Source organism: Anomaloglossus baeobatrachus, chromosome 7, assembly GCF_048569485.1.
Source record: "Anomaloglossus baeobatrachus isolate aAnoBae1 chromosome 7, aAnoBae1.hap1, whole genome shotgun sequence".
Classification (NCBI taxonomy): Eukaryota; Metazoa; Chordata; class Amphibia; order Anura; family Aromobatidae; genus Anomaloglossus; species Anomaloglossus baeobatrachus.
The window spans coordinates 90,380,219-90,406,895 of record NC_134359.1 but is presented as its reverse complement, the minus strand read 5'-3'; the positions used below and the strand labels follow the sequence as shown (position 1 = coordinate 90,406,895).

The 26,677-nt window shown below is 44.0% G+C and overlaps 1 protein-coding gene across 1 annotated transcript; it reads left to right on the top strand.

Annotated features, from left to right (window-relative positions):
- Positions 1 to 5,177: 5,177 nt before the first annotated feature.
- Positions 5,178 to 24,486, top strand: ASB1 (ankyrin repeat and SOCS box containing 1). The gene is made up of 5 exons (XM_075318927.1): positions 5,178 to 5,254; positions 13,797 to 13,938; positions 16,661 to 16,963; positions 20,093 to 20,475; positions 24,199 to 24,486. The coding sequence occupies exons 1-5, from the start codon at positions 5,182 to 5,184 to the stop codon at positions 24,327 to 24,329; spliced, it is 1,032 nt and encodes a 343-aa protein (XP_075175042.1). The 5' UTR covers positions 5,178 to 5,181; the 3' UTR covers positions 24,330 to 24,486.
- Positions 24,487 to 26,677: the final 2,191 nt, after the last annotated feature.

Here is a 26,677-nt window from a genome sequence, read left to right as displayed (position 1 = left end):
TTTTTGGGGGGGGAGGTTAATCCGCATCCCCTTCTGCCTCTCTTCTTTTTCTGTGGTTTTGTTGAGTGACCGCCCAGAAAAATCCTGATTTTGATGACGTATCATTGATTGACTCCCACCCTGTAATTTATCATTGGCTTCACTGGTTATATTTGTTCTCATATTTTATTCCCTTTTTAAGTTTCCATTCTTAGAATTTAAACATGTTGTTTGTTGTTTTTTTTGTTAGAATTAGGAAATATATGGTATGATCGCACATTTGCCATTTCTACTGGAATAATGACCCTTGATTATATGTGTACCACCCATTATTTTATTTTGCGTGCACTTTGTTCTGTGGACTAACATGCCGTATATAAGAGCCCAGGCCGCTGTGTAGAACATAAAAAAACACTTTATAATACTCACCTAACGGTCATGGTACGGTGGAGTTGGGCCATATGGGCATCTCCATTGTCCGATGCCGGCGCTGCATCTCTCGGCCATCTTGGTCTTCTTCCTTCTGAAGCTTGTGTGCAGGACGTATCCTACGTCATACACACTCGCCGGTCCCGCGCAGGCGCACTACAATACTTTGATCTCCCTTGCTCAGGGCAGCTTATTATTATTATTATTATTATTATTGTTTATTTATCAGATCAAAGTGCACCTGCGCAGGACCTCAATACCGGCCTGTGTGTATGACATAGGACGCGTCATGCACAAAGGCTTCAGAAGGAAGACCAAGATGGCTGAAAGAGGAGGCGCCGGTCCTGGAGAACGGCGACACCCATCTGACTGTTGTGCACCGGAGCAACCTTATAGGTGAGCATTATAAAGTGTTTATGTTCTACACAGCGGCCTGTGCTCTTCTATACAGCATGTTAGAATGCTGTATATAAAAGCCCACTGGTGGTGGTGGCCGCAGCTTATGTTCCGAAAAACTGGTGACAGGTTCCCTTTAATATGGCCAAAAAAAAAAAAAAGGGCTCAGACTATGGCAATACAAAAACAGATTTAATTTTTGTAAAATCTAGTATCGCTGTTAATGTACTAGCCCGAAAAATATTTTGGTCTTACCACCTTTAGGTCGGAGTCACACTAGCGTATAGCATCCGATGCGATGTGCTAATGACAATCAACTCAAACTCTGCTGCAGTCATGAGCTGAGTGTTATTCACTGTGATCCAATTCTCTTGCATACGAAAATAGGAGCACAGATGAGGAGAATAGGGAAAGATTAATCTCGCCATCTCCTCCATTATTGGTGTGATGGTGGGATATGGTGTACTGAGTATCATGTTGTGTAGGTTCGTATTTTACGCTTGGTTCACTGTACATTATTTTGTATTGCTTGTGTGTACATTTTATTGTCTGTAGGTATTTACCCCCTGTAGTGTTCCAGTCCCTAAGTCTGGGGGAGGGGGCCTGGCATCCACCTACTGTAAACTCTAATTACCTGGGGGATTTGTCAGTCTGTTGAGAACTTGAAGATAGAATGACAAGATTGAACCTCTGGGCTGAAGGTGTGGCTTCTCAGAGAAACCTGGACATTTGTTTATCGCTTTCTGGATTATATTCATATTTCTGGACTAATTTTACCCTCTATGTGGTGGATTATCTTATGGACCGTTTGATTTGATTGGAATAAATGCTTATTGGATTGTACAGCCAACTCTCACTCTGTTGATTGTGCGATATCTGAGAAGGACCCCGTCACAACTGGTGGCAGCGGTGGGATCAACAGAGCGCAGCTTAATGGAGATCCACTCACAGAGTGAGTACAGAGACTGGACCGCATCCAGTCTACATGAGAGAGCCAGAGATCTGGGCCTGAACCACCATGGACTGAGTAAAGAGGCCTTAATTGATCTACTGGTGGGTGCAAGCTAGTCCACCCTCTCCCAGATGTCTGACGGACAAGCACTGGGGACGGGGATCCCTGCACCAAAAAGCCAGTGGTTGATGTGGTTTGAAGAAGAGATGGCAGCTCTTGGCCCCGGTGTATCTCAGCAGTATAAGGAGGAGGCTGCTCGCTGAGCACAGAGGAGACAAGAAGTAATGGAGTCCGACAGAGTGAGTAATGTGAGTTGGAGTGTAAACCCAGCAATCCAGGAGCCTGTATGGATTACCTGGGCGGACTTCAAGCCATTTGATGAGGCTTCCGGAGATGTGGAAAACTTCTTCAAGGACTTTGAGCAGCAGTGTGTGGTGATGAAGGTTCCCCACTCTGGCTGGATGTGTTTGTTAGTGGGACTCCTGAACAAAAGCCTGGTAGAGGCTTATCACACCATTGACTCACAGCAGAACCGGGATTATAACATTGTAAAGCGGACTATCATGGATTATCATGCTATCACCCCAGACTCACATAGGGCACAGTTCCAAGACCTCCTATGCACCACAGTGGGATCGTTTAGGATATATGCCCATAAGATGTCCCAGGTATGTCGGAGATGGCTGGAAGTGGAAAATGCCTTCACTGTGGAAGACGGTATGCAGGTATTTCTTATAGAACAATTTCTTTACAAGTGTCCCTCAGAAATACGGGAGTGGGTCAGAGAGTGCACACTGTGCACCTTAGATAGAGCTGCTGCCCTGGCTGATGAGGCCCTTACTATCCGACTGCAATGGAGGGGGCTTCTGGACAATAAGCCACAGCCTGCTCCTGCTCCCCGGCCCTCTTCAGTTATATCTGCCCTTCCAGCCAGCCACAGGCCGATGACTACCACGGCTCAGAATCCTGAGCCCCAACCACGCCCTGGGGGAATCACAGAGAGATGTTATGGGTGCGGGCAACCTGGTCACTTGCAATTCAGTTGTCCCGCAAGAACTCTGAGGGACCCCCACGCACCTCCATCTCGTCCGGTGCATTTTGTGCATTGCATCCCACCTGAGGAAGAGTTACCACCACCTCCACCGGAGTGTACTGCTGACCTCTGCACCATAGATGCCCCTGGAGTGTATGGCCTTTGACCTTTGTCACCAGGTTCTCCTACTGCCTTCTCCAGAATGCACATTGGAAGGAGTACGACATAGCGCAGATATTATCAATGTGGGCAGCCTGGGCATGTGCAAAACACTTGGCCTGCTGGTCAAATGAGGAATGACCTTGCACCAAATCGACCTGTTCATTCTCTACAGCCAAACACAATGGGGAAAGACTTCTCACCCCTTCAAGTTGACTTGCCTAATGACTAAGACACTCGTGGTCAACCACTAGGGGTTTATGAGGTGCGAACCACAGCCCGGAATTCCTCTTTCCATCAAAGTAAGCACTTCCAGGAGGTTGTGCTGGATGGACAGAGAGTTATTGGATTTTGTGACTCCGGGGCATTTCTCACAATATCTGATCCCCGAGTGGTTCGGCCACAGGTGATACATCATGGACCAGGAATTGTTATTTAATTGGCTGGAGGACCAAGGAGGAATATTCCAAAGGTGACTGTAGATCTGGACTTTGGCTCTGGGGTCAAGCAATGTTTGGTTGGGGTGATGAGCAGCCTGCCTGCAGATATTCTCCTAGGAAATGATGTGGGAGATCTACAATACCAATTTGTGGGTGATGAAACACAGTTTGAGTGAAGGCGGACACAAAGGGAAACTTGTCCTTCCAACCCTACCATTGTACAAGGGACTATGTACAGGTTCTACATCCAATACAAGCGTGGAAGCCAACACCAGAATGCTGATGGACTGTCCCGGCTAGAAGAACCATAGACTATCCACAGCTGAGCAACATGGACTTAAGTGAGATGGGCAGAGGTCTGTGTAGACCTCATGGCATACTCACTTATTCAGGAGGGAGAGGTTGTGATGGTGGGTTATGGTGTACTGTGTATCATGTTGTGTAGGTTTGTATTTTACGCTTGGTTCACTGTCCATTATTTGTATTGCTTGTGTGTACATTTTATTGTCTGTAGGTAATTACCCCCTGTAGTGTTCCAGTCCCTAAGTCTGGGGGAGGGGGCCTGGGATTCAATAACTGTAAACTCTCTACTTACCTGGGGGATTTGTCAGTCTGTTTGAGAACTTGAAGAGAGAAGGACGAATATTGAACCTCTGGGCTGAAGCTGTGGCTTCTCAGAGAGACCTGGACATTTGTTTATCGCTTTCTGGATTATATTCATATTTCTGCACTAATTTTACCCTCTGTGGTGGATTATCTTATGGACCGTTTGATTTGATTGGAATGAATGCTTATTGGATTGTACAGCCATCTCTCGCTCTGTTGATTGTGTGATATCGCATAAGGACCCTGTCACAGGTGTATATCTGATTGTTCTGTTGTCATTTGAGTGCAGTCTGTTTTACGTGCGCCCATAGACTTGTATGGGTGCATGTATTCCAATATACACAGTATGCTGCAATCTTTTTCTCATGCCAATTCAGCACGAGCACATTGCACTCCTCTGTAATATTTGCCGGTGTAAGCATACCCTTACCGCTCCCAAAAAAAATAAAAAACCTCTGAATTGCTGTTTTTTATTTATTCTGTGTCTTAAAAGTGATCAAAAAATGTTGTATATCAAAAATTGTACCCAAAAAAATCTCCAACTCATCAAGCAAAAGTTATCATTAAAACATAAAAAAAATTACAGGTCTTAAAATATGGCAAAAAACTACAATAAAAAAAACAAAAACATGTTTACTGTGTGATAGCAGCTAAACATAAAAAGAAAATATCTTGTATCGTAATTGCAACGACCCAAAGAATAAAATTGTCTTATCACTTAAACGGAGTAAAAAATACCTTTTTGCACACAAAACCAACCGCCACTCAGGTCTGTCATATTTCATTGCAAATATAGGGGGTCCCACATTACTGGTAGAACAAAGCCTGGGAAAGCCCACCCCCCAAATAAAATCCTGTCAAATTTGAGCTCAGACACACGTGCACGCGCACACATCATTTCCCAGCAGGAGGAGCCTGTGGAGCACGGCACAGGGCATTTCGGTACTGTTACATATTTCTACCCTGCTGCCATCTCACATGGCTCATGTATTATTTTCTGCAGAGAATCCCGGTATTTCTTAGTGCAGTGTCAGTAATGAAGCCTAAGGGCACAGAGCAGACACGTGACCCGCCCCTCTCACCGCGCGCTCTGTGGGCTGGCGCCTTTCTTGAGTTACAGACCGGTCATCCAATCAGCTGTTGCCAGAGGCGGGTTTTCCAGCATGTGCTGAATTTACAGCCCATCAATGCGCAGGCGCGAGAATAGGGTCCCGATGGAAGAGGATGAGGAAGGGGCAGGAGGCGGCGCCCCCAGAGTGGGTAAGAGCGGGGCGGTGCCGTCACCACTGCGGCCTCCGGGCGGGTGTAATATGTAGCGCTGGTGCAGTGAGGAGGACGCGGGCTGCGTTACCCCTGCAGACATGTGTAATGGCGCTGCAGGCGCTGGACTCGTGCAGTCCGGTTTGTAGCTGGTAGAGAATTCACTGTTCTCTTCCTGGCCGCAGTCACTGGGGAAATGCACAGGCATCACTATGGCCGGCTCCGCACGCCTGCTGCACGTACCACTGCTCTGTAGGGATACTTGTCATTATGGACATGTGACCAGGGCAGCCAGTCACTGCCTGCAGCTGCAATAACGTGACCAGTGTAGTGCAGTATTCATTACTTCATGTAAAGTCAGATGGCAGCACTGTTTACACCACCGTGTGACAAAGTCCCCAACATGCTATACTTCCCGACATCCCAGTGTCCTCAACGTGCTCTAGGCCTAGTCCATCACCAACATCTTAGGCTAGTTTCCCACTTGCGTTGGACGGGATCCGTAGTATTTCATTGTGTGACGCATGCAACGGATGCGTTGCATATAGTGGCACAATGGATGCTACGGATCGTACAAAATAACGCAATCCGTTATAGTTTTTTTTTCCTTGACTTTACACATCTGAGCATGCGCAGTTGTGTAAAGACTGATGCGTTAACGGAATCCGTCAAAATGACGGATTCTAACGGAATCCCCCACCATAGGCGTCCATTATAAAAACAACGGACACCGACGGAATTCTGCAGGTTGCGTTTTTTTGACACTCCGCCAAGTGCAGAAAAACGCTACATGCAGCGTTCCATCCGCCCGACGGTCACTGACGGTCAGCGTCAAAACAACTGATGCGCCGCGGGGTGGATGCAATGCAAGACCATCCGTTGCTATCCGTAGCTAATAGAAGTCTATGAGGAATATAACGGTTTTCTGCAACGGTTACCGTAATTCCTCAAGGCTGCGGATAGCAACGGAAGCCGTCCAACGCAATTGTAAAAGTACCCTTACGGTCCTCGTCCGTCCTGTTCTTAATTTTCCACAGTCCTCGTCCGTCCCCCAACACCCCACAGTCCTCATCCGTCCCCCAACACTCCACAGTCCTCATCCGTCCCCCAACACCCCACAGTCCTCATCCGTCCCCCAACACCCCACAGTCCTCATCCGTCCCCCAACACCCCACAGTCCTCGTCCATCCTTAATGTTCCACAGTCCTTGTCCACCCCGACATCCATGGACCTCATCCTTCCCAAACATTTCACAGATCATATCCATCCCCAGCAGCCCACAGTCCTCGTCTGCCCCCAGCAGCCCACAGACCTCGCCCGTCCCTTACATCCCATAGTCCTTGCCTGTCCCCAATGTGCTTTGAGATCTGCAGTTTGGCTGTAACATCAGATGGACAGACAGTAGATGATGGCCTAGTTGCAGTCACATGTGCCTTACATTGTGATCTGTTATCCTCCAGCATGAAAATCAGCCGATTCTCATATTTTTGTGGCTGTCGCAGTTTGGTCAGGGTTGTCAAATATTATATACTCTATTTACCATTTTTGTGTAATTTTTCTGAAATTAAAATACATTTTTTGCGCTAATGAGATGGTATTTAGACCCACAAGAGCCAATAAATTGTCCTCTGGTGGTGCGATCAGCTGCTGTGTTTGAAATTATACACCATGTGCAGAATTATTAGGCAAGTTGTATTTTAGAGGATTTTTTTTTATTATAGATCAACAACTATGTTCTCAATCAACCCAAAAGACTCTCAAATATCAAAGCTTAATATTTTTGGAGGTTGGAGTGGGGTTTCTTTAGATTTGGCTATCTTAGGAGGATATCTGTTTGTGCAGGTAACTATTACTGTGCAGAATTATTAGGCAACTTAATAAAAACCAAATCTATTCCCATCTCACTTGTTTATTTTCACCAGGTAAACCAATATAACTGCACAAAATTTAGAAATAAACATTCCTGACATGCAAAAACAAAACCCCAACAAATTAGTGACCAATATAGCCACATTTCTTTATGATGACACTCAACAGCCTACCATCCATAGATTCTGTCATTGCTTGATCTGTTTATGATCAACATTGCGTGCAGCAGCCACCGCAGCCTCCCAGAGACTGTTCCGAGAGGTGTACTGTTTTCCCTCCCTGTAGATCTTACATTTTATGAGGGACCAGTTCAGATCAGGTGAACAAGGGGACCATATCATTATTTTTTTTCATCTTTTAGACCTTTACTGGCCAGCCACGCTGTGGAGTAGTTGGATGCATGTGATGGAGCATTGTCCTGCATGAAAATCATGTTTTTCTTGAACGATACCGACTTCTTCCTGTACCACTGCTTGAAGAAGTTGTCTTCCAGAAACTGGCAGTAGGTCTGGGAGTTGAGCTTCACTCCATCCTCAACCCGAAATGGTCCCACAAGTTCATCTTTGATGATACCAGCCCATACCAGTACCTCACCTCCACCTTGCTGGCGTCTGAGTCAGAGTGGAGCTCGCTGCGCTTTACTGATCCAGTCTCTGGCCTATCCATCTGGCCCATCAAGAGCCACTCTCATTTCATCAGTCCATAAAACCTTTGAAAAATCAGTCTTAAGATATTTCTTGGCCCAGTCTTGACGTTTTATCTTATGTTTCTTGTTCAAAGGTGGTCGTTTTTCAGCCTTCCTTACCTTGGCCATGTCCCTGAATATGGCACACCTTGTGCTTTTTGATACTCCAGTAACGTTGCAGCTCTGAAATATGGCCAAACTGGTGGCAAATGGCATCTTGGCAGCGTCACGCTTGATTTTCCTCAATTCATGGGCAGTTATTTTGCGCCTTTTTTGCCCAACACGCTTCTTGCGAGCCTGTTGGCTATTTGCCATAAAACACTTGATTGTTCGGTGATCACGCTTCAAATGTTTGGCAATTTCAAGACTGCTGCATCCCTCTGCAAGACAGCTCACAATTTTGGACTTTTCAGAGCCAGTCAAATCTCTTCTGACCCATTTTACCAAAGGAAAGGAAGTTGCCTAATAAGTATGCACACCTTATATAGGGTGTTGATGTCATTACACCGCACCCCTCCTCATTAGAGATGCACATCACCTGATTTACTTAATTGGTAGTTGGCTCTCAAGCCTATACAGCTTGGAGTAGGACAACTTATATAAAAATTATCGTGATCAAAATACTCATTTGCCTAATAATTCTGCACACAGTGTATTGGTAAGTGTTCCTCGAGTCCTGATACAGGAGCGCAAGTGCCCCACATCTCACTGCATGCATGCAGACCTAATGATCACATAATGTGTGACCCTGTGTCCAAAGGACCGGTACCCCCTGGTCACAATGCTGATCCTTCTTTATGGCAATGATTAAAAAGCAAACAAGTTAGAACATAACGTATTCCAAAGCTCCAGAGTCCGATGGAGTCTTCAGCTACGTTTCACACGGCCTGTGATAGAGTGAAATCCACATTGTCATCCACTGCATACATTGCACACTGCATACATACTGCAGATCTCAAACCCATAGCAATGGCGAATTTATGCAGCAGATATTTTTCGCAGCATGCATGAACTTTAATCAAATTTAATGTAACATACAACAGATTTTCCACTAGAAAATACACTGGATTTTCACTAAGTGGGGATCTAGCTTTGGAGACTAGGGGTGAGCAGACCCATTGAAGTTCGGGTTTTGCAGCACATTACTTAAACGTTAAAGACCCTGATATAACCACGAACCCATATAAGCCAATGGGAACCCGAACTTTGGTGCTGTAAAATGACAAAAGAAAGCAAAATGGGGGTAAACACAGGACAGTTCTCATGCAAACAAATGTGGATAGGGATTTAATTATATATTTAAAAAAATAAAAGACGTTGGCTTCCTCCTATTTTTGATAACCAGTGCAGGTAAAGCAGGCAGTTGCAAGCTGCAGCCCTCTGTTGTTTACTTTAGCTTGGCAGGTTATCAAAAATAGAGGGAATCCCACACTTTTTTTTAATTTATTTATTTCAATAATTAAAAACAACGCTGTGGGGTCCCCTCTATTTTTGATAAAGCAGATAGCTGGGGGCTGATAATATCAGGCTGAGAAGGTCCATTGTTATTTGTCCCTTCTCACCTGAAAAATAGCAGCCCACTGTTGTCCCAGGAGTGGCACATCACATTAGATGTGCCAATTCTGGCTCTTCCCGATTGCCCTGGTACAGTGGCACTAATACTTTTGGGATTCATGTCAGCGATGAACTGACAGCTGGCATCAAGCCCAGGGTTAGTAATGGAGAGGCATCTTATCAGACATTCCCATTAGTAACCTGGTAAATATAGAGTTAAAAAACACATGTTGGAAAAAATAGTTTATTTGAATAGAGACTCCCCCACACTTCCTCGTTCACCAATTTAAGAAAACCTCAAAGTTCCGACATAATCCAATGGCGTAGTGTCCCATGAAGGCCATCAAATCCTATTGAGCCTTGTTCACAGAGCGAGGCTCCATAGGTCACTCGCAGTGGTAGATACTAGTGACGGCTGAACGTGCTTGTCACTGCTCGTTACTAGAGTTGCATTGTCGCAATCCGATGCTCAGAGTAATGAGCAGTGGCGAGCATGTTCAGCCATCACTAGTAGATACCAGTTTTTTAGAACATATTAAAGGGAACCTTGTCCCTTGATTCATGCTGGCCAAACCATGGGAAGCATGAATTGGAGCCTGGCTTCACCGTTTGAAAAAGACATCCAGGGATCATAAAAGAACAAAAACCTCAATCATCTAGAAACAGGCTCTGATCCATGAAGCCCATTTATTGAGCAGCATAAATCGAGTGACAGGTTCCCTATACGAGATTATAGTACAGTTACCGTATAAACACTGGGAATGGAAAGTATTAAGACCCTTTTAAATTCAAAAATGCTCATTTTTTTTTCTCATTAATCGACACTCTGCACCCCATCTTGACAGAAAAAAAGTAGAAATTTTTACAAATTTATTAAACAAGAAAATCACATGGTCATAAGTATTCAGACCCTTTGCTCAGACACTCATATTTAGGCCACATGCTGTCCATTTCCTAGTGATTCTCCTTGAGATGGTTCTACTCCTTCATTGGAGCCCAGCTGTGTTTAATTAAACTGATAGGACTTGATTTGGAAAGGCGAACACCTGTCTTTTTAAGGGGTACTTCTCACATAGCGAGGTCGCTAGCGAGATCGCTGCAGAGTCACAGGTTTTGTGACGTACCAGTGACCTCATCAGCGAACTCGCTGTGTGTGACACTAAGCAGCGACCTGGCCCCTGCTGTGAAATCGCTGATCATTACACACTGTTCTGGTTAATTTTTTGCTCATTGGTCTCCCGCTGTGCAGCACACATCGGCGTGTTTGACGACGGGACACCAACGAGTACCGACTCTGTGTAAGCAGCGTACACTGGTAACCAGGGTAAATATCGGGTAACTAAGCAAAGCGTTTTTCTTAGTAACCCAATGTGTACCCTAGCTACGTATACAGGGAGCCAGCGCTGGCAGCTGTAAGCGGTGTACGCTGGTAACCAGGGTAAATATCGGGTAACCAAGCAAAGCGCTTTGGTTGGTTATCCGATATTTACCCTGGTTACCAAGCGCAGCATCGTTACACGAGTCGCTGGTGGCTGGTTGCTGGCTGGTTGCTGGTGAGATCTGCCTGATTGACAGCTCACTAGTGACCCTGTAGCGACGTACCAGCAATCCTGACCAGGTCGTATCGTGGTCGGAATCACTGGTACGTCGTTTAGTGAGACGGTACCCTAAGACCTCACAGCTCACAGTGCATGTCACACCAAATGAGAATCAGGAGGTCAAAGGAACTGCCCAAGGAGCTCAGAGACAGAATTGTGGCAAGGCACAGATCTGGCCAAGCTTACAAAAGAATTTCTACATAACTCAAGGTTCCTAAGAGCACAGTGGTCTCCATAATCCTTAAATAGAAGAAATTTGGGACCACCAGAACTTGTCCTAGACCTGGCCGTCCAGCCAAACTGAGCAATCGTGGGAGAAGCGCCTTGGTGAGAGAGGTAAAGAAGAACCCCCAAGATTACTGTGGCCGAGATGCAGTAGGGAGATGGAAGAAAATTCCACAAAGTCAACTATCACTGCAGCCCTCCACCCGTCAGACCTTTATGGCAGAGTGGCCCGACGGAAGTATCTCCTCAGTGCAAGGCATATGAAAACCTGCATAGAGTTTGCAAAAAAAAAAAACACATGAAGGACTCCCAGACTATGATAAATAAGATTCTCTGGTCTGATGAGCCGAAGATAGAACTTTTTGGTGATAATTCTAGGCGGTATGTGTGGAGAAAACCAGGCACTGCTCATCACCTGCCCAATACAATCCCAACAGTGAAACATGGTGGTGGCAGCATCATGCTATAGGGGTGTTTTTCAGCTGCAGGGACAGGACGCCTGGTTGCAATTGAAGGAAAGATGAATGCGGCCAAGTTCTTCTAGAGGGTTCTGGACCTCAGGTTTGGCCGTACGTTCACCTTCCAACAAGACAGCACTACAGTATTTTAGCATATAGCTAAAATAACAAAGGCGTGGTTTCAGAACAACTTTCTGACCATTCTTGACTGGCCCAGCCAGAGCCCTGACCTAAACCCAATTGAGCATCTCTGGAGAGGCCTGAAAATGGCTGTCCACCAACGCTCACCATCCAGCCTGACGGAACTGGAGAGGATCTGTGAGGAAGAATGGCAGCGGATCCCCAAATCCAGGTGAGAAAAACTTGTTGCATCATTCCCAAAATGGCTGTACTAGCTCAAAAGGAGCCTCTACTCAATACTGAGCAAAGGATCTGAATACTTATGACCATGTGATATCAGTTTTTCTTGTTTAATAAATTTGCAAAAATGTCTATATTTCTTTTTCTGTCAAGATGGGGTGCGGAGTGTACATTAATGAGAAAAAAATGAACTGTTTTGAATTACCAAATGGCTGCAATGAAACAAAGAGTGAAAAATTTAAAGGGGTCTGAATAATTTCTGTACCCACTGTGTAGGGACTTACGTTCTTTCTGATGGAGTCATTCACTTTTCCCGTCTGTTCTACCTGGTCCAGATCAACATGACAACTTCTTCCACTAACTACTCTTCTGTAGAGTCTACAACAACAATACATTTGAATTCTCACATTTCTAGCTCCGTTCCAATTTATCACCAATAAGTAAGCAATCCTTTATTGGGTCTGAAGTAAAATAAGTATGCATGTTCTGTGCGGTGCACAGTGTAAAATCAATGGTGACATGTTTGCCGGTCAGCAGTCGTTTATATGGACAGACTGCAGTCAATGATGTTCACTGACTGATCTGTAATAGGTTGTTGTGTGTGCATAGGCTACCATTGTTCTCGGCAGCAGAGGTCACGTTTGCACAGATGATACACTGCGGAGAATGATGAACGTTTGGTAAACTCAAAGATCATCTCACCTGACGATCGATCATCTTGCTCGTTTTTCAGCTGATCGGCAGCCTGTATAGAGAAATCTGTTTTGAGGATGATTAATGATAACTGCACGTTTAGGCCTCTTTCACACGTCAGTGATTCTGGTACGTTTGTGACAGTTTTTATACTTCCCAGAATCACTGACATACGCAGACCCATTTAAAATCAATGGATCTGTGCACAAATATGTGATTTCTCACTGACTGTGTCTCCGTGCGATGTACACGCGTGTCCGTGATTGCCGCACGGAAACATGTCCATTTTTTTTCTGGCATCACTGATGTCACACGAAACACACAATGGTGTGATCCGTAAAACACATACCAGAAAAACACGTACATTGAAAAAAAAAAGTTTTTTTAAACTCACCTTCTCCAGCGCTGCTGTCTCTGCTTCCAGCTTGGCTAATTATGCTCATGAATATGCAGTTATGCACTGCACAGGTGACCCAGAAGTAGCTGCAGAGGGGAACGGCGGCGGCCGGAGATTCAGCACCACGGACAGCAGGAATGGGGACAGGTGAGCTTGGAGTACCTCATCCGCATGTGCTATCATGGATCACAGATAGCACATGGAGAACACACGTGTGCTGTGAAATCACAGCACACGGAGGGACATATGCGTTTTTAACATGTCAGTGAAAAATGTCTGTTTTTCACTGACGTGTGAAAGAGGCCTTATAGTGTGGTCAGAAGACCGCTGGATTGCCAATTTCTTGAAGAAGTGGAAACTTTTATGAGTGTAGAAAGTTTCTGTAATAAAGTAGACTAGGGCATATGTACAATGACAAATGCAGAATCTCAGAATTGCACCGCAGGGCATTAAACCAGAGCAGCCAATGTGTTAATTACTGAAATAACATATGGTCAGTAGCATAGATGATTTATGTAAGTAAGGCTAAAGTACACCACAAACCCAACAGAATATGCAGATGGGTCATAGCATTGAACAATGTGATCCTGGCAGACTCTGGAGACGGCTGAAGAAATCATTTATCTTATTTGTGCTGCTACTAGGTCTGGTATCAAGACTTGAAATCTGGTGAGACAGCGGCTTTCTCCCTCTCTCCTTGCAGGACGTAACCTGAAGGCATGGCTGCAAGATCAGTACTGCGACCATGATCTGGAGCAATGCCAGGACACGTTATTACATAATGCTGCCTGTGTGGGCGACATTGACACCCTGAAGACCCTGTTACAGGAGGAAAGGTTCCTGAGGTAAGGATATGTCTAAAGCAAAGCAGCTTTTTTTCATGGGTCCTCAAGTTTCAGCACGGCTTATAGATTATCAAGGTTCTTTTCCTGATAAATATTTAATTTTACAAATAAATCCTGTTTTTAGCGATATTACAGTTTTGTTTTTTTTTTAAAGCACCACAACCTTTTGTTTTCTGGAGCGCCTATATGGGCTTTAAAGGGAACCTTTCATGTCCCCAAATGCAAACCAGGAGAAAATGGCATCTTTGAATTATAGATGTGCATGAAGCCGCTAAAGTTGTCACTCAAAGCATTGTGAGTAGAGATGAGCTGAACTGAACAGTAAAGTTTGGGGTTTGTAACAAACATGCACTTTGCAAAATAAATAAATCTAAGTTGGGGTGCTTTACTTATGTGGTCCACTCGATCAAGCATCGGTGTGTGCTCGGGTACGCTTGGTGCTCGGCCATGTGTGAGCAGTTTGCAGTTTCTGAATGGCTCGCACTTCGGCTACAGTCAGCGTTATCGGATGTACAGTGTCCAAAAAGTAAAATGAAAAAACCTCGCCCGTAAAGCTGGTGTCACACATAACGACGACGACAACGACGTTGCTGCAACGTCACCATATTCTGTGACGTTGCAGCGACCTCAACAGCGACGTCGCTATGTGTGACACATAACAACGATCAGACCCCTGCTGCGAAATCGTTGCTCGCACCTGAATGCTCCAGGTCATTTTTTGATCGCTGCTATCCCGCTGCGCCGTGCTGATAAGCTGATAATCCTTGTGTTTGACACCGCAGCAGCGACGCTACGCTACGTCTGAAACCACACAACGACCGTCGACGTCGCTATGATCGCTGCTCCGTTGCTGCTTTTTAGAACGTTTGACAGCTTACTAACGATCATCTATGGTCGCTGCTACGTCACAGAATATGGTGACGTTGCAGCGACGTCGTTGTCGTCATCGTTATGTGTGACACCAGCTTAAGTGTTCTGTTTATGGCTGGCTGTATGTGGGTGGAGAGCTGAACTGCCCAATCAGTGTCTACCAATGGGGTTCAGGTTAAATTTGAGTCCAGAACAGTCTGGCTGTACCCGAACTTCCATGGGTCCACTCATGTCTAGTAGTGAGCAAAGCACTTTGAGAACTCGCACTACTGCACATCTGTGCACAGCAAGCGGTCAAAGTGCTGGTCCCTGCGCTCACCTATGACTGAAAGCCAGCGGCTCCTGATAGGAATAACTAATTTCTTCCTTATAGCCAGGGTTTCAGTGAGGCAGCCAGACAGCATTGTACGCTATATCTGTAGGTTAATAATGTTTGAGGACATAAAAGATATAAGGAAGTCCAAGGCACCGAAAAAATCCTTTCCGTTTTCAAAAAGGCTTTATTTGTCCCAGCATACAAAGAAAAAAATACAATGACGTTTTGGCCGACAGATGGCATTTTTCAAGCCAGAATTATTACATACTGTCTTGGAAAATGTCGTCTGTCGGCCGAAACGTTATTGTATTTTTTTTCTTTGTATACTGGGACAAATAAAGCCTTTTTTTGAAAACAGAGAGGACTTTTTCGGTGCCTTGGACTTCCTTATATCTTCTTTGTATAGTTGCAGCGAATGGAGAGCTGTACCAAGCAGCACGAGTAGTGCATGAGACAATACTGATTCAAGTAATGTTTGAGGACATGACAGGTTCTTTTTTTGGGACATTTTTTTTTTTTAATTACATTCCAGAAGCTGTACCATTTATTTATTTTTATTTTTTAGCAGGCAGTCTGTTAGGCTGGAGGAGAGTTTACTTTTTTAGATCTCAGCATTTCTTTCCTTACAGTTCTTCAGTCTAGCTCCTTGGATCGATCAATGGACTCTTTCACCTGGCAGGCCGGGCATCGGCCAGCAATAGAAGTGTGTTTTTAGTGGTTACTGTGACTGACTATCATGGTAATCAAATGCCCAGAAACAGAACTTATTGCGTCTGTCATCACTGGGCACATGGTGGAGAAGATTTCCGCATCGAGATCACATTGATAAGTCAGTAAGCGGGAACACTGTGCTGTGTACAAGTAGGACCTTAGATTTATAAGGCAGCTGCAAGGCGTAGGTGCTGATGACACATAAGTCTAAGTATGGTAGACGTCTAGGCTTAATCCCGATCTCATGAGAATCTCACAAATGCAGTAATGACACTTTGGCTAAAGTCACGAGTGTCACGGTCAGACCATGGACCACGATTGTACACACTGGCTACCGGTTTCATAGGCTTATATGAGGCTACAGAGATTGGCTCAGGAGTCCCGCAACCAGTGTGCATCGCGGTCTGTGTTCAGACCATGATACACGGATAGGTGAATGTAGCCTTCTAGCTATAGCAGAGTTGTGAACAGTGCAGATTTATGTAAGATTTAAGGACTGTAGGAAACAAAGACCATGCCCTTGGTTACTGTAATAACCGCAAAGGGAGATAAGTGCATGTAACAAAAAAGACCGATGTCCCATTCATCCGGCCGAGCAATGGAACTATAAGAAGGATGGTATGATGGTCTCTTAGCAAATATTTTTCATATGTGTGTGTGTGTATATATATATATATATATATATATATATATATATATATATATATATATATATATATATATATATAAATCTCTATCTCTATCTTCCATTAAATCTACAGAGGGAACTGATTTTTTGTTTTATTTTTTTTAAACTCAATGTCTCTATTTTTTTCTGGTACCCAGGCGTATAAATGAGAAGTCTGTGTGGTGCAGTGGTTGGCTTCCCTGCTCCCCACTCCGTATTGCTGCCACTGCTGGCCATGCTGATTGTGTAGCCCTCCTTATTGATTTTGGGGCACAACTGGAACTAGTGGATGTTAAAGGACAAACACCCCTGTTTGTAGCCACAGAAAATGGGCACTTGGACTGTGTGAAAGTTCTTCTTAAAGCTGGAGCAGACCCCAACGGAAGTCCGCACAACCGGAGCTCCCCTGTATACTATGCTGCACGTCTGGGCCATGCCGATATATTGCAAGAACTAATCCGGTGAGCTTTGAGGTACATATAGGTATAGATACTTTGTCTTTAAATTGCTCAATCAGCCTAGAAGAAAATGGAAGATGGCTGGGAGACTGAAGAAATAGTAAAGTTTTGTTCACATCAATAACTTGTTCTTTTGGGGAGGTGGGGGGCAGAGTATCGCAGCAGAATACATTATTCTGACCCTGAGGAAAAATATATATATATATATATATATATATATATATATATATATATATATATATATATATATATATATATATATATATAACATAGATATAGCTGTCAGGTCTCCCTATATGCAGGAGAAGAGGAGCGACCATTCATTCAGACAAGTAGACATGCAAGACAAGGTATTTTGAGACCAGTAGTGTTTCACCAGCACTATTGAACTATTGCAGTTGAGGGTGATATGAATGAGTACCTTGGGGCTTAGTGATATTATCTCTATACATTACACATAACATTGCCATATGACGTGCCAGCCATGCCCCCATATTCCTAGCTGCTGGCTAGAAGACAACTGGCTGCAGCAGAAACGTCCCTGCTGTGGACAGGTGACCAAGATGGAACTGGTCAGCAGTAGATTAACCATTTTGTTCTCTAAATTTATCTAAAGCCTCATTTACACTTCCATATTTACCTACTTACGTAAAACAATAGTACCATTGTTATCAGTGTCTTGGATTAGTGTGGTATCAAAGTTTGGCGTGTGTCCATTTTTACCATCAGTGTGCCATCAGTGTTTTGGATGAATAAATAAATGACAAAGCTCTTATACTTTACGTACAGTACCAGAGTTGTACACTGAAACAATCAGTGTGCTGTATGTGATTTCCATGGACATATAGACTTGTATTGGCGACTATCACCAATGGACATAATAGGTACATGTGACATCTGTGGAAAAAAAAGCGTATGTCACCTGGAAATGCAAAGGAGGCCTCAGACTGACAGTCTGCGGAATTTTCTACTTGATTCTGCGGAATTTTCTACTTGATTCTGGAACAATCAAACCTCTGGGGTAGCTAGACTCCTAAATTTAAATATTTATTTCTTGGCTTTGTGGTCCTTTAAGAAAATGTCCAACTATTAAAAAAATGTTAGAATATAAAACTACAGCACTACCAAGTAAAATGGTAGAAGGAAGTGGAAGACTAGGTAAGGTAAATAAAACTAGTTAGAAAGTGTAACTTGCACAATAAATAAGGAAAGGTATGTAAATTGAAAATGTTTATTAATTTCTTAAAATTAGATAATTAAAAGGTATTTTGTCTGAAAACATCAAATGACAATGCCAAGCTCCAGATGTCTGGGCAGGGAGCTGGGTCGGTGTAGGACCTGTAAAATGAAAAGAGGAGGGCTGTCTGAGTGTCAAAAAATTGACAGGTAATATGATGTGTTGTACATGTTTAAATGAAGTTAGAACACTATATGGATAAATGTACTGTATTTTTCGGACCATAAGACGCACTTTTTCCCCCCCAAATGTTGGGGGAAAGTTGGGGGTGTGTCTTATGGTCTGAATATAGGGCTGTAGCCGGGGATGAGGGTGCTGCGGTGGAGCGGGCCATCGGAGGCACGAGCAGGCTGTGGCAGCCTGCCGTGACCACGTGGGCCCGCTCATTAGATATGCACGCCCATCCTCCCGCCCATCTCTCAGCGCTGAACCCGGCGCTGACAGGTGGGCAGGATGATGGGCGGGGGGATGCACGCATACTAAACAGCTGGCCGTGATCACCCCTGGCAACTACAGCTTGGAGTGATCTTGTGCGGCTGTATTCACTGCCCCCCGCGCATCATCATAAGCGTGAGGGGCAGTGAATAAGTATCGTACACTCACCGGTCACTTCCCTGCAGCACGCGATGTCCTCCTGTCTGTGCCGGTCAGCTGATGTGTGTAGAGAGCGGTGAGCACAGCGATGACTTCATCGCTGTGCGCGCCGCTAGTCTCCACGCAGGTCAGCTGACAGCCACAGACAGGAGGATATCGCGTGCTGCAGGGACATGACCGGTGACGCTCCACACAGACCAGCGGCGCTGCTGCCGCCACAGACAGGGGGAGGAGCGATGCTGCATGGAGCGAGGAAAGGTGAGTATAAACGTTTTTTTTTTTTGTGTGTGATACAGTATACATGCCATATAGCAGGATGGCGGTATATAGCAGAATGGATGGGAGTATATAGCAGGATGGATGGGAGTATATAGCAGGATAAGGTCATATACCTGGATGCGGTACATATATACAAGGATGGGGATCATATACAAGGCAGGAGGACCACCACCAGGATGGGGTACCTTAGTAGAGAATTTGGGGACATTACCCTCATAAGTGTCAGCAGCAGATCCTCGCCCCATAAGTGTGTCATGACCACATTTTTTGCTTAAAATTTTATTTTCCTATTTTTCTCTTCTAAAACCAGGGTGCGTCTTATGGTCCGGTGCGTGTTATAGTCCGAAAAATACGGTACCTGCGTATTGTATAGAATAGGTTTAGGTACAGGTTCAGAGATAGAACGTGTGGCAAATATGGCGAGTGTGAGGCCTTAGATAAAAAAAATATATATATACAGAATGTTAAATAGGTGGTCTAAAATGAATTGGCTGAACTGTATAGGGTGGGCGCACTATACAGTTCAGCCAATTAATTTTAGACCACCTATTTAACATTCTGTATATATATATATTTTTTTTATCTTAGGCCTTGCCCTCGCCATATTTGCCACACGTTCCACCTCTTAACCTGTACCTGCTCCATAACAAAAGTAATAGTGCCGGAAAAAAATCTAAAATCCACATATACATAACCCTACATCCAAACCCCCACCACACAGTTTGATGCCCGTACAAGTTCAGACTCCTGAAAGAAAATCTCACCTAACCCCTCCTCCGCCCTACATCGAGGGATCAGACTAAAAGACTTTGCAGGGTTGTTAATATAATCCATATGGTATAATTCGTGGCACCTCATTTTTTTTTTTACTGCACCCTACTTTGTCTATACAGATCAAGAGTTCTGTTTTGCGACAGCTAGCGATTCACTTGTGAAGGGTGGGGTGGTTCTCTGCTGTAGACCATCTTTATACTTACATATTGGTCTTTATTGAAGGCTTACCATTTTTTTTCCCTCTACAGATATGGAGCAGATGTGGATGTTGACCGTCAACTATCATGTGGTTCTGGTTCTTCACCACCACGAACTTTAACATCATTAACCTGCACCCCGCTGTACATAAGTGCGGCCTACGACAACCCCCGGTGCTTCCGCCTTTTACTTCAGGCTGGTGCCAATCCTGATTACAACAGTTGGAGCCCAGTGTATGAAGAAAACCTTGCACGGTCATCTCCATGTTGTCTGCTTGAGGCAGTTCTGCGTCATGGCTGTGACAAGCAGTTTGTTCAGCTGCTCATTGACTTCGGAGCAAACCTGAGTGTATTACGCAGAGAACCAAGTTGTGAAGAGCACGCGAGGAAGAAAGTGAACCCAGAGGCCTTAGAAGTCTTCAGAGAGGCAAAATGTGCGTCCTGCGTAAAAGCATTGTCTCATTTTACAATATGAAGTAATACAAAACACTAGGTAGACCTGTACACCCAGTGGCATACTGAAATTATTCCAACATGATTGCATATAAAATATATCACCTTACCCTTATGCTTTTTATCACCAATTAAAGTACATCTATTATGAAATGAGACATAATATTTAAAAGAAACTATCAGGAGGTTTTTGCACTTTGATCTGAGAGCAGCACAATGAAGGGGGAGAGACTCTGATTTCAGTGTTGTATTAGTTACTGGGCTGTGTGCTTTTGTTTCAATACAGTGTTTTATTAGAAAGTGAAAATCATTGCAGGACTAGGTCTCACAGGCAAGCCAGACCAGCTAATCTGATCGCTGACTGACAGTTTGCTGGCAATGTACAGTGCATATTGGATGCTGCCAATCAGGGTCATACAGAGCTCAGCATGCTGGGCACTGCTACATTTACAGCAGAGAAAACAGATTTTATGAAAACTGCACCAAGCAATCCAGTAAGTGACACATCACAGGAATCAGGCTCTACTTTCCTATATCAAGCTGCTCTCAGATTAGATAACAAAATCCTGCTGAGAAATTCCATGCCGAATTTATGATTCTAGTGTTGAAATGCCATAAAACCTTTGCCAAATTTGAAGTTGGACTGAAAATTTTGCAACTTTGTTCCATTTCATGTTAGTCCTCATCAGCTCCACACATATAGCTAAGTGCACCCAGTAAATAATGACAGAATTGTATGCTAGCCATTGGCTGGAATAACAAAACTGGTAGAGAGGTGCATAGCTCTTAAGGGGGTTCTCTGAAAATGTATTGTAATAAAGTAAAACACAATTAAATATTTTTCTAAATACCTTTATTTAGCAAAAATAAGGTATGCTTTATCTAGTGCAGTATTTTGAAGATGGCAATTGACATAAAGGAGTGTGCACCCCACCTAGTTTTCAGAGGACACACATAGGACGGCTGCGTGAAGACATATCGGGTCAAAGCAGCGTCAACTCGTAATCCTATGTAAGGAGAAAATAAACATCATCTTTAGCTGACGAAGAATAAACATCCATCTGAGTCAGCCTGACTGTTTTAGTGCAGTGTGGGGAGGACGTCTGTCTCACAAATGTTCTTCACGCAGCCTGTCCTAGGACGGCTGCACACTGCTAGATGGTAGTTGCCATCTTTAAAATCCTAAGAGTGCACTAGATAAAACACACCTTTTTGCTAACTAAAGTTTTTGTTAGAAAACTTGTGTAATATATAAAAGTATTTTATTTAGTTATTTTGTCATATTTCTCCTAGAACCCCTTTAATGAATTTGCCGCATTTTACTCCTGCATTACTTTTACTTAAGGCTAGTGTACTAAATGCCATTCCCAATAAATTGGGGACTAAATGTTTATTCACAGCAGGTTATATATCATCTGTATTCATTTTTCATGTAATGACTGCCATGAGATGTAAGCTGAAGGTGTAATCACACAGCCCGGTGTATGCCTCACTGCACTACTCTAATTCCTGTGGGCAGAGAGCAGGGTTATCTGCCATTACATCTCACAGGAGAAGGCCTGTTCTTCTGGGGGAGTGTTCTTTATTTCCCCTGCATGATGCCTCTTGCTTATGATTGGTCAACATCATGCAGGGGAAAAAGTACACGCCCCCAAGAGGTGAATTTGTGGTAATGCCACCACCTTGGGCCCAATGTAAATTAGAATTTAAACTTTACAAACTAATATCTCTGCAACAAAGAGAAATGAAAAAAATGTAGTTTTATTCAGCTGTGCAGCTATTATTCCATGATATAGCCAATGTAACATTCTCAAATTGCTAAAAGGTCCACTTTAAGGCTGGGTTCATGCAATTATGCTCAAAGTAGAATGCATGCGCCTGACAGTGGTAACAGGATGGATTTTGAGGCATCCGTCCACCATAGAGCCATATTGTAAAAGAAAAAGATATATATTAATATACATATATACATAGTATACTTTTTTTTTATTTTTGGCTGGGGGGAGTGGCCTACTGTATAGAAAAGCTTTCTATATTGTAAAACAAACTATGCAGACACACACATGCCAGACAGTGGCCCAAAGAACAAGTTTGGCCTTAATTTGTGGAATGAGGGCCTATGGGAATGTTCATTATATGTCAGGATAATCTCCCAATGTACACTGTAAGTGCACAGACACAGTGTGCACATAGGTCAAGTGTTCATAATAGCAGCCAGCTGGATAATGAATCTTCACTGGACTGTAATAATGGCCGTAGCTCAAAATCAGTGCAGATATTGCATTGTACTACAAAGTTTGACGTCTTCTACCATAGTAGATAATATCTGTATATACACTAAAGTAGCAAGTAACAGAAGTGAAGATGACGAAACTGACCACATTATGGAAAAAACCTTGCCAAATATACCAATATTTTGTTTTTGACAAAATAAAATAAAGATTTTTTTTTTTTCCCCCCCACAAAGTGGTAAATGGCGTCATCTTCTTTTCAGCTACCTACTTGAACCCTATGGTAGCTAGCTACGTGGGATGGACTACACCTGTGTATTTCATTATGCATTAATGTGAGTGAGACAAGCGCTGAGTGGTTTCCCTTTGCTTTAAAGGGAACCTGTCACCAGGTTTTCCCAATATAAAATAAGGCCAGCACCTTTTAAGGTCTCTTTTTACAGTATTTTAGTAAGCTGTATATAAGGTCCCCTATTCGTGGCACAAAAAATACCTTTTATTATACCCCTATACAATACAGTCTGCAATTTTTTTCCTTTTGTTTTTTGTTTTCGGCAGTAGCCTCACTTTGTTTGAGGTGCAGTTCTCATTTGGAAGGAGATTGTATTATAAAAGGTGGTTACATGTCATATGCGTGCCTTATGATAATTCGTAAGAGAAGGGGTGTTCGTTAGGATGTGGCTTATACTCTTCTCTGTAAGTTGACATGACGTAATCACGTATTTGAATCTTTTTTTTTTTTCTTCCTGTAAATTCTCTTGTTTACTTTAATAAAGAAAGATTAAACATACAATACAGTCTGGTTTGATGGGCGTCTCTGGTCTTGCTTTGGCTCCTCTTTCGTCACAATCGCCGTGTTCTCTCTCGTCTTCATGTGGATGACACATCCAATATCTACACTCTTTCCCCCAATCTCACTTCTGCAGAGGCGTAGTCTGTTCTGCCCTGACGAGGGCAGAGCAAAAAACTGTAATGCGCATGCGCCGGCTATACTTCTGGGCCATCAACATTCTTGGGCCTTTCCTGGCGCATGCACATTATAGCACTTTGCTTTGTACTTAGGAGGGCAGAGAGAAGTACGCCAGTGCAGGAGCGCGATTGAGGGACACTGTGTGGATGAGAGAGGATGCGTCATCCACATGAAGATCAGGAGGAGGGCGATTGTGCTGAGAGAGAAGGTGCGAATACAAGACTAGGCACATCCATCGGACCGCAATGTATGGGGGTAGAATAATAGGTATTTTAGTGCTATACAGAGGGGATTGGGGACTTGCATGCAGCTTATTAGAATACTGTAAAAGAGGCCTTAAAGGTGGTGGCCGTACTTTATATTGGGAAAACCTGGTGACAGATTCTCTACATACTGTAGTGTTCAGATATGTACCAGTTTGTAGAGCCAGTTACTTGGTTTTCATATGACGTAAAAAAATAAAGTGTACATTTTTAATTCCAGATCTGTATTCTCTATTGCAGGTCTTCCCCGGACCCTGTCCAGTCTGTGTCGTGTTGCAGTGAGGAGAGCGATGGGAAAACAAAGAGTATACTCTATTAGCAGCCTTCCTGTTCCTTTTCGTGTTATACAATTCCTTCTATATGAGCAGTAACACATCTGAGGCTGCATACACACGTCTGCATGACAATAAGCTGATCACAGGGGATCTCACAGCTAGATCCCCCACACATGAGTGGTAATCTCCCAGCCGATCTGGCAGCAAAGACCACAATTCCTCAAGTCTGTCGATTTGCATACCAGTCTTGATGTACTAAAGGTTTCATAGTTTCATAGTTTTTAAGGTTGAAGGGAGACTCTAAAGGGGGCTTTACACGGTACGATATCGTTAATGGTTTGTCGTCGGGGTCAAGTTGATAGTGACGCACATACGGCGTCATTAACGATATCGCAGCGTGTGACACTGACCAGCTTCCTCAAAAATGGTGAAAATCGTTCACCATGGAGAGGTCGTCCCAAACTCAAAAATCGGTAAGGGTTGTTTATCCAGGTGGTTCATCGCTCATGCGGCAGCAGACATCGCTGTGTGTGACACCGCAGGAGCGAGGAACGTCTCCTTACCTGCCGCCGGCCCCAATGCGAAAGGAAGGAGGTGGGCGGGATGTTACGTCCTGCTAATCTCCGCCCCTCCGCTTTGATTGGCCGGCTGCTTAGTGACGTTGCGGTGACGTCGCTGTGATGCCGAACGTCCCTCCCCCTTGAAGGAGGGATTGTTCGGCAGTCACAGAGACGCCGACGACCAGGTAAGTATGTGTGACACTGCCGTAGCGATAATGTTCGCTACGGCAGTGATCACAAACAATCGCATGCGCGACAGGGGCGGGTACTTACACGCTCGCTATCGCTACAAATTGCTAGTGATATCGCTACCGTGTAAAGCCCCCTTAAGTCCATCTAGTTCAACCCGTAGCCTAACATGTTGATCCAGAGGAAGGCAAAAAAAAACCCCAATGTGTCAAACAAGCTCCAATGGGGAAAAAAAATTCCTCCCTGACTCCACATACTAGTTCCCTGGATCAACACCCTGTCATAAAATCTAATATACATAACTGGTAATATTAAATTTTTTAAGAAAGGCGTCCAGGCTCTGCTTAAATGTTAGTAGTGAATCACTCATTACAACATCATGCGGCAGAGAGTTCCACAGTCTCACTGCTCGTACAGTAAAGAATCCTCGTCTGTGATTATGATTAAACCTTCTTTCCTCAAGGCGTAGCGGATGCTCCCGTATTCCAGTCGCAGGCCTAGGTGTAAAGAGATCTTTGGAAAGGTTTCTGTACTGTCCCCTCATATGTTTATACATTGTGATTAGAGCCCCCCCCCTAAGCTTTTGTTTTTCCAAACTAAATAACCCCCAAGTTTAATAACCTGTCTTGGTATTGCAGCCCACCCATTCCTCTAATAATCTTGGTCGCTCTTCTATCTACCTGTAAGATTATGCCATTTATAACCTTCTATACTTTTGCGATCAAGAAAAGCATCCATTCCTCTCTTAAATTCATTCAGTGAGTTGGCTATCACCACTTCCTCAGGAAGAGAGTTCCAGAGCCTCACTGCTCTTACCGTGAAGAACCCTCTTCTATGCTGATGTAGGAATTTTCTTTCCTCCAATCGAAGAGACAGTCACACTAAGCAACATCGCTAGCAACATCGCTGCTGAGGCACAACTTGCTAGCGATATTGCTTAGTGTGACATCCAGCAACAACCTGGCCCCTGCTGTGAGGTCGTTGGTTGTTGCTGAATGTCCTGGACCATTTTTTAGTTGTTGCTCTCCCGCTGTGAAGCGCACATCGCTGTGTGTGACAGCAACAGAGCAACAACTAAATGTGCAAGCAGCAGGGAGCCGGCTTCTGCGGACGCTGGTAACCACGGTAAACAGCGGGTAACCAAGAAGCCCTTCCCTTGGTTACACGATATTTACCTTCGTTACCAGCGTCCGCCGCTCTCACACTGCCAGTGCCGGCTCCCTGTTCCCTGCACTTCTAGCCACAGTACAGTTAATTACCTGATGTGTAGTCTGGCTATGTGTGCAGGGAGCCGGCACTGGCAGCGTGAGAGCTTTTTTTTTTGCTCCTTTTCTTCCGAGAGCCGTAACTTTTTTATTATTCCATCAATCTTGCCATATGAGGGTTTGTTTTTTGTGGGACGAGTTGTACTTTTAAATGAAACCATTGGTTTTACCATATAGTGTACTGGAAAACAGCAAAAAAATTCCAAGTGTGGAAAAACTGCAAAAAAAGTGTGATCGCACAATAGTTTTTGGGATGTTTTATTCACCCTGTTCTTTTTATGGTAAAACTGATGTGTGGGTATGATGCCTCAGGTCGGTGCGAGTTTGTAGACACCAAACATGTATAGGTTTACTTGTATCTAAGGGGTTAAAAAAAATTCACAAGTTTGTCCAATAAGTGGCGTACGTTTTGCGCCATTTTCCGAAACAC